The 8,807-nt window shown below is 47.9% G+C and overlaps 1 protein-coding gene across 1 annotated transcript in view; it reads right to left on the bottom strand.

The window, feature by feature from the left end:
• Positions 1–1,254: 1,254 nt before the first annotated feature.
• Positions 1,255–8,807, bottom strand: part of LOC124973713 (ral guanine nucleotide dissociation stimulator-like) — a 9,338-nt gene continuing 1,785 nt past the window's right edge. The window contains exons 2-8 of the mRNA XM_047537474.1: positions 8,479–8,708; positions 7,263–7,377; positions 5,349–5,464; positions 4,950–5,180; positions 4,616–4,852; positions 3,508–3,622; positions 1,255–1,508 (exon numbers count right to left, since the gene is read on the bottom strand). Coding sequence (XP_047393430.1) covers positions 1,300–1,508; positions 3,508–3,622; positions 4,616–4,852; positions 4,950–5,180; positions 5,349–5,464; positions 7,263–7,377; positions 8,479–8,708 — 1,253 coding nt within the window. The 3' untranslated portion in view covers positions 1,255–1,299. The remainder of the gene's footprint in view (positions 1,509–3,507; positions 3,623–4,615; positions 4,853–4,949; positions 5,181–5,348; positions 5,465–7,262; positions 7,378–8,478; positions 8,709–8,807) is intronic.

Here is an 8,807-nt window from a genome sequence, read left to right as displayed (position 1 = left end):
AGCAAGGAGCGTGAAGACAAGAGCCCACCTCTGCACCCCGGAAACCTGACCGTGGTCCTCCAGCCTTTGGGCAGCCAGAACCCTGACTCCCACCTGGTTGTTGAAGCTACTCCTTCCCTGGTGTGCCATGGACACTGGAGGCTGCGCAATGACCATGGAGGGTGTGGCACCTGAGCACCAGCTCCTCCACCTGGGTGGAGAGTTGGCCATGGATCTTGGGCTGCAAGGGCTCCATTGAGGACTCAGACAGCAGAGGGGGAGCCGGCCTTTCCCCTGTCCGTTAGTGGCTCTCGTGTCATTCCTGCTGTGTGACTTGGGCAGCGGGCGGTGCCGGCCCTGTGGGTTTTCAGGTGTCATCCAAGTGTTCCTCCCACTGGCCGGTGGCATCTGTGAGCATCTCAGTGTCAGTTTCCCGTGTGTGTGTCCTGGGACAAAGGGCTGCCTGTCCTCTAATTTTAAGAACTAAAAATATTTTTGCTACATTCATACTTTTTCTTTATATGGAAAATTTGAGGCGAATAGACTCCAATTTCGTAAGTAGACTCTATGTGGCAGTGAAGAGACTAGTTTTGACCTTGTCACTCCCTTGGGGACCAGGTGTGGCTGCAGACCTTATTACCCCACACTCCTTCTAAGTTACTGCAGCTCCTGCAGCATCAGTTGTTACTTTTAGTGATCCAGACTGAACCTTTCTTTTCAGATGTGATGCATGCACACACACACACACATTGGAGGTATGGGTATATATATGTGTGTGTGTATTCATATGTGTGTGTGTATATATATATATGTATATAATATCACATTCATATATATACATATGTATACATATATATATAATTATTTCCTTAATCTATAATTTCCTAAGTATTGAGCATATATGTATCCTCCCATTGCTGAAGAATGCAGGTTATTAAAAGCATTTCACCATAACCAACTCAAACTCTCTCTGAGCGTGTGTGCTTGTATGTCTGTTGAGTGTGTGCGTGTGTGCCTTCATGCATGTGAGTATCATAATATCCAATATTTCATTTCTCCCATTGGAAATTGAGTCAGAAAATGCAATCTAGCCATACTCCCAATACCAAAATGTCATTTTGATCAAATGAAACATTCTTTCATCTAGGGTTGAATGTTTCCTGCTAGGAATTACTGGTAAAATGAATAGATTCAAATCATGAAAGTGGATCAGAATACAGAAACATATTTAAATAACAAAGACTTAAGGTCCAATTATGTATGAATTGATGAGTAAACATTTTAGAAATCAATCTCATTGATCATCCATGATGCAATGCTTTAGCACTGCCCAGAGAGACAGGAGCAGATTCTTGTCCACAGGTTCCAGCGGTGATGTCGCACCTGAGTTGCCTCATAAGAGGGAGGTTGGGGAGGGATCCAGTCATCCTTTTCATCCTGAGGATAGGTCCTCTTTCTCAGGATGAAGTCTCTCCTGACATGTGGCTTCATCGCATAAAAGACGTTGGCATTCTTTGGAATCTTCATTTCTGGGGAGAGAGGGGTACAGGTTGGATAGGTGGCACTTGAGACATGCAGAGCAGGACACCCCAACATCTGACAGCCTCTGCCAGCAAAGGACCTGAGCCACAAACCTGAGAGCTGTCCAGATCAGCTCCAATACCACCAGACACATCCTCAACCATCTTCCCGGAGGAAAAACTAGGTCTAGGACTTCACCAGGACTAATGCCTGTTGACTCCAAAGGCTTTGGGCTCCAGAAGATCACAGTTCATCTTGATTTTGCCAAAGCATACCCCTAGGGATTACATCTGAAATCTTACACAGATGACTCATGTGCTCAATGTTTCACCCCCAGTTCAGCAAGGTTTCCTGGTGGCTTTGGGGTGAAGCACTCCATGTTGAGTGCTCTGATGTGATCATGGAATACTCAGTCAAGATGAAGAGAACACTAAGCAGTGGGAGAAAGTGGAAGAAGGTTGGGCATGGATGGAGGAAGACCTGAAGAGGGAGAGGCCCTCAGCACACATATATGTATGCTGGGGGCTCCCCCCCCCTTTTTTTTTTTGCAGTGCTGGAGATTGAACACAGGGCCTTGTGCTTGGGAGGCAAGCACTCTACCAACTGAGCTATATCCCCAGCCCTGGGGGCTCCTCTTTATCCTCATTCTCCTAGTAGTAGTCCTCGTCTTCTTCCCATCTTTCTCTCCTTCCCTTTCTCAGTTTCCTTATATCCCATGAAATCACCTGGTTGGCAAGTGCTCCATAGGTTGCAGGTGCCACACCCTCTGCCATAATGCACAGTCTCAGTTCAGAACCAAATGGAATGCTATGAAACCCAGAGCCAAAGCAGGAGTCCCCTGCTGATTTATTTTCCCTAAGTATTTGACAGGGAGGAAAGTATGACCGAGACACCTCGTGTTAGCCATGTTCTCCCATTGTTGCTAGTCAGCTCCATGTGGACCAGGCATCCTACAAGGGAGGCCACATCCCAAATGCTGCCCTACTGAGATCAATCATTCCAAAGACCAGGAAAGGAATGGCTTCACTCCCACATTTTCCTATGGTCCAGGGATGCAACAACCCCCAGTGGGTTTCAGATGGCCAGCGAGTCCCTGGTCTGAACACCTGTCTCCTGCCGCCCTCCTCTAAAAAGGGCCTGTTCTCTATTTGGGTTTGGATGGATGTACCTGTGCTATGAATTTCCGAGCCCACCAAGGTTTAGCCTTCTACTTCCATGAACTCTACTCACTTAACAGTATTAGTGGATTCGGATATGAGAGAATGTTTCATAGGCTGGTTTTGGATGCAGGTTTTCAGTGTGGACAGAAAGGGGATCATAGCTGCTTTAGGGTTTTGGTTCACAGAAAAGAAAACAGCAATGGCATTAATTACAGGTCAGCTTTGTGGCATACGTGCCTAGGAAGCCCTCATCTGATTTTAGTGAGGGAAAATAACCTGGCTCTACTGATTCCATCTAGGCAAGTGGACTCAGGCACAGAAGGCTTGGTCATTTATGCAGTGTCAGACTGTTGAGGCTGTCTCCCAGTCTGTTTTATTTCACATTTAGTCCTGTTCCTGCTTGCTAGAATACTGACAATGCTCTGCACAGAGAGTGAATTTCTGGTCATGGAGAAGGCTTTCAATAGTACTGCTTCAGTCCACAAATGCACCAGCTGCACCCTTAGCCCCTGTGTTCCCATCTTCCTCTGCACACACTCCTCTCAGTGACCCCTGGGGGCCACATGACCCCTGCAAGAATGCTTTCTTCCTCGCTCTACAGTGATATCAGCATTGAATGCCTGTTGCTGTCCAGGGTTGGCACCTGGTGGGGAGGTACACTAGCCCCTGGGGCTGATTAGAGAACCTAGAGACCTTCCCAGCAGTGCCAGTGTGGTTTTCTTTGTGCACCAGGCCCGTCAGTACTGTTTGAGTGTTGTTCTTGGTCAGATTCTACTCTTTTGGGCTACGAGTTGACCTGAGTGCACTTCTTCAATATGGCTCCCCACCATCTGATTGTCCCACTTACTGTGCTGTTGGGAGATGATTTGTCCCAGTTCATAGTCTTGTGGCTTCTCCTCCATCAGCAAGTGATGTTCCAGGGCCCTGCGAATGACCGTAGGAGCCCTGTCGTTGCATGTCACCTGCATCAACGTGGGAGATAGGCCTTGAGGAAATGGGCCGTGGTGTGGCTACCCAAGAACAGTGTCAGGGACATTCAGGGGGAAGTTCAGCTCTAAATACAGGGGCACCATCATTACTCACTACTCCACTACCTGAGGGTAGCCTCCTGGTAATTGCCTGGGTCTTCCTCAGGGCTATGACACCAATCCTCCTACAAAGGTCTGCCTGGCCCTGCCATTGCACTTTGTGGAGCCACATTTCACTCAGGGTCAAAGGACGCCACAGCCTGGGTAGAGAAACACTTTCATGCCACCACGATGGAAGGAATGGATCAGTGACCTCCTCTCTCCCAGGGCTGTTGCAGAATGCAGGGTGAATTTTGGGGTGGCCCAGGCAGAAACCCAAGAGACTTTCGTTGTGATTGCCAGGGCACAGAACACACTCAGAGGGAAGACCAATGATCACCGTGAGAGCTCCTGGCCTCCAGAGGCTCAGTACTGCCTGGGATGGAGGAGGACACCTCACTCAGCCAGGGTGGCATGGGAATGGGACCCTGTACAGCACCTCCCTGGAGGTGGAGTGTGCTCCATCCACATGAATATTGCTTCTACAACGAGACACTCGGTGCCCTGTTCAAGGGGTAGGAAGAATCTCGTGTTGCTCTCCTCCTCCATGTGCACCAGCATTCTCCATCCCACACAGTGCAGCCTGCATCCTGCATCCTGCATGCTGTCCTTTTCTCATCTCCCACCAAGACCTGCCCCTGCACTTCTGGTCTGCACACTGCCATGTAACACACAGACTCCCTCACAAATGGGGGTGGAAATGGTCACGCTCTCCCTCAACTCAGGTCAAGCCCTTAACAGTGACCTCTCTCTTCTTTATTCCCATCTCTCTTTCCTGACCATTGAAAAACTCCCAATTCAAGAGGGCAAGAGTGGCCCATGGTATGGGATTTGTGTTTGCTCCCTGCCCTGGGATAGCACAGGGGACACCTCTTCCGCCAGGCTTACCTGGACAGTCTTGCCATCCTTTGCACTCTGGTGCTCCAGTCTGACATTTATGAGGCAGCTGTCTTTCACCTGTTTCTTGGACCGGGGCCATGAGAATCTGCCCGTTATGTATCCGATGGCCCTGGATTTCTTCATGTATTTTGTGGCCAGTCGGCTTGGGCCTAGCCTGTTGAGAAGAGATGTGACTGGAGGCTGGGCTGATGGTACACTCCATGGCTGAGGCCTCAGAAGTTGATTCTGACAACTGTGGGGGATGGAATATCAGCAAAGACCAGAAACTGATGACCACCCCCACCTGTGCTCATGCAGGAGGCAGCCCTGCCAGCAGGCTTACCAGGATGCGCTGTGAATCCCTCTTGGTCTGCTCCTCCAGGTGGACCTGTACGAAGCTGCTGTCTTCTGCCTGCTCGTTGTAATGAGGCAGTAGGGAACTGCTGTTGGTGACACTATTGGTACCGGAGTCCTTGCTTTCAGTGGCCTGGGGTAGTGGTCTGGCTGCCACTGAAGAGCTGCTGCTCACAGCTTGTGGTATCCTGGGAGTCACCGAAGAAGTGGACTCCAAGAACTGTGGGGGATGGAAACATCAGTAGAGCCCAGAAACTCTCAGCCACCCCCACCTGTCAGGGTGCTCTATGGGCATTCTAGAACATATGTCCAGGAGCTGAGGCTTTTTGTCACCCTGGTGGATGTGAAGGAGCACCAGGGGTAAAGAGCGAGTAAGGTAGGTGTTTACCTCCTTTGTCTTGCTGTTGGCCCACTTCCTGGTGACTCTTTTCCTGAGGACAAAATCAAAGTCCACGCGGGGATTGATGGCATAAAACACATTGCCATCAGCAGGGATCCTCAGCACTGGATAGGGTGGGGCAGAGGTTGGAAGGTGAGTGACACTCAAGGAGTACACAACAGAACACGGCCCAAGACTGACAGCCTCTGGCAGGTCAGGCTTGAGCTCTAGACCTGAGGGCCTTCCAATCTAGATAATGTTGCACCGAAAGCATCCTCAGGGTCTTTCTCTGAGGAAAGAGTATGCACAGGCATCTAAACCAATCTACCAGCTTCCAACAGAAAGCACCCTGGACCCCAGGACCTCTCTGTTCAGGTAGAACCTACCACGGAGACCATGCTCGAGTTTGCATCATGATTTGCCATCAGTCGCTCCTGTGTTGGAGCTGCAGTGATCACATACGGGGTTCAGAAAATCATGTGATGGTAGATGCTTTGACCTTGCACTGGAATAATCCAGTCATACGTGAAGACACTAATGGGAGGTGGTATAAATTGGAGGTGTGTTGGGCATGGACGGAGGATGTCTACAGGAAGCTTGTGCCTTCAGGAACCATTTTTTTATTTTTTATTTTTTGAATCAGCTGATTCTTCATTTCCTCCTCATCATTCTCCTTTGCATTCAGAGTTTATTCAAACCAAATTCAATTTAAATTTATGGGAGCACAGTGTCTCAGGCAATTAGACCAATATGTTTAAAACATCTGATGAGAAAAAGAAACATGGAGCCCAATAATACAAACGATGTTTATAATAGAGAAATCATGAAGTGGGAAGAATAACACAATTATTCTTTTTTTTTTTGAATAACTTATTATCCTTTTTTTTATAACACAATTATTCTATCAGCACCTCTTGCTCTTGTAAACATTACTTAACACAAATGAAGAGGACTCCTCTGACAAACAACCAAAATAGCTTCTTGCTAACATACACTTACCCCCAAATAGTTAATTTAACAATGAAAAGAAAGGAAACACTTGAGAAATTTTCAACTTGTGATGACTTAGAACAAGTCTTCATGAGATTACTAACTACTTTTGGGCAACTGATATCAGGAAGGTGAAAGGAAAATAAAATTGTACAGAGATTTGTTTGGTAATGTACAGAAGTGAGAAATAGTACAGGAGTTCATACCATCAATATAGTCTCCTTCAGAGAACTGAACAATGCATATATTCAATCTGTTTCTTGTTATATTCTTGTTCTCTTTGTGTTTCTCGATCTTGTGTTGTTGTTGTTGTTCTCTTTCTTCTACTTAATGATGTTCTTGTTCTTCATCTTCTACATCTGGGTGTGGTCTTCTTCATGTTCTTCTTCTTCATTTTTCCCTCCTTCAACTCCTTTTCCTTTATGTCCACCTACTCCTCTTCTTCTTGCTTCTCATCCTTCCTTTATCTCTCTCTAATGCCTTTTGCCAATCTGTGAAGTGTTCTATTGCTTCACACAGTTTCTGCCAGATATGACCTCTGTCCCAAAACATCCTAAATGGTGTCCATTCACACGAATGGAAAGATTGGAAGCCAGGTGCCTAAAGCAAGATTTCTTCATTCAAGAACTTTTCTCAAGTATGTGTCACTGTCCTGAAAGGCTGCCTAAATAGACAGCCAGGCATTGCTTATCTCCTCTGCCCCTCATGGATATGAAGTTTACAAAGCCTGATCAGGTCCAGGGAAGGACACTGGATAGGGAGACCCAGCAGTCCCAGGGTGAAATGATTTACACTCCCATCATTGCACTTTGTTTCTACAAATGACCCACCACACTCTGGTTATTTTTCAGGCCACAGCACTTTCTTTGGCTGCTGAGTTGTCCTGAGCCCACAGGAAGTCACTTCTCCCCACCATCGAGTGGACCCACTTACTCTTATGCTCCGACACAATCTGAAGCAGCTCAAAGTCCTCTGGATCCTCCTCATTGAGCAAGTGTTCTTGTAAGGCCCTGCGTATGACCGCGGGTGCCCTATCCTGGCAGGTCACCTGATCAGGGTTGGAGAAACTCATCAGAGAATGAGTTTTGGAGTAGCCACCCAGAGCACTGGGTGACTGGTCAGTCATTCAGGAGACAGCTTAGCTCTTAAGATAAGGGCACCATGTGTTATCATGCTACCTGGGGCCTTCGAGAGTTCATGTGGGATCTTCCTATATGCTTCTAGCCCCATCTTGGTACAACAGTCAGGTTGTCCCTGCTATGTCCTTCTGATAAAAAGGGTGCAAATACCTAACAGCCTTTCTAAAGACACACTTGGCCCAACAAGATGGGAGGAATGGTCCAGTTTGCTCCTGTATCCCATCTCTGCTCTGAGAATCATGATACCTTTGTGCAGGTAGTCCAGGCAGGACCCTAGACCCCTTAGTTCTGACAGACAGGATATAAAACAGACTCAGCAACTAGAGTATGCTTGTGACTCTTTTATGATAGCCAGGAGACTTTTGGGCTCCATGGCCTCATTCCTTGATGTGTTGTAATGCAGTATGGACCCCACTGAGGCAATGTTTGAACAGGACTTCTCTGTCACTGGACACATGGAGAGTTAGGGCTTAAACCCCACATCCAGAAAAATTGTGCAAAGGGAGCTGCTAGCTCCCTATTTAGGTCTGTGCAAAGTATGACATATGTTTTCTTGAAAAACCCCAGTTGTCTGTTACCTGCAATAACCTAACCTCATTATGCTAAGGAGGATCCCTTCCATTCTACATATGCCTTCCAGCACACAGGAGTTATGACTGCTGCATCCTCTGCACAAACCTCCAAGGGTCCAACTCACTCTAGACACCAGGCTTCAGAGTGCAGCCTGCACCCTATGCGTTCCTCTGACCTCATCTGAGCAAGCACTTACCCCTGCACTTCCATACTGCAAACCCCACACCCTGCAGGCCCACTCACACCTGGAGCTGGGGCATGCAGCTGCTCTCCCTCATCTCAGGTCAGCTTCTTAACACTGAGCTCTGTCTTCTTCATCCTCTTCAATCTTATTTACCTTCCAGAAGCTCTAATTCATGAAGGCAGGCCTAGTCCAAGCTATGTTCTCTGCCTTCCCCAGTGAGGGCACCCAGGGGATCCCCTGCTGAATGGCTCACCACGATGTTCTTATACTCCATTCGTCTTTGATTTTCTAGATGGACATGAATGGAGCAGCTGTCTCCCACTCGCTGGTTGTACAGAGGTACTGTGGAGCTCGGAGCAGAGACCTCGGGGGAACTGGACTTAAGCTCTGCCTCTGGCGATGGTGCTGCTCCTTCACTGGCCACCAGAGCAGCTCCTTGATGAGGCTCTAGCCCTGGGGTGGGCATTGGAAGTGAGTCTGTAGCTAGAGGAGAAAAGATTCCAACATGACAGACTGGACGTGAGCTTTGCAAAAACAGACAATCCACACTGTCTGCCACGAAGATCTCAGCCCCTGAGCCCA

This window comes from Sciurus carolinensis, unplaced genomic scaffold (assembly GCF_902686445.1).
Source record: "Sciurus carolinensis unplaced genomic scaffold, mSciCar1.2, whole genome shotgun sequence".
Lineage (NCBI taxonomy): Eukaryota > Metazoa > Chordata > Mammalia > Rodentia > Sciuridae > Sciurus > Sciurus carolinensis.
The sequence above is the reverse complement of the archived record's forward strand: the minus strand, read 5'-3'. Positions and strand labels throughout refer to the sequence as shown.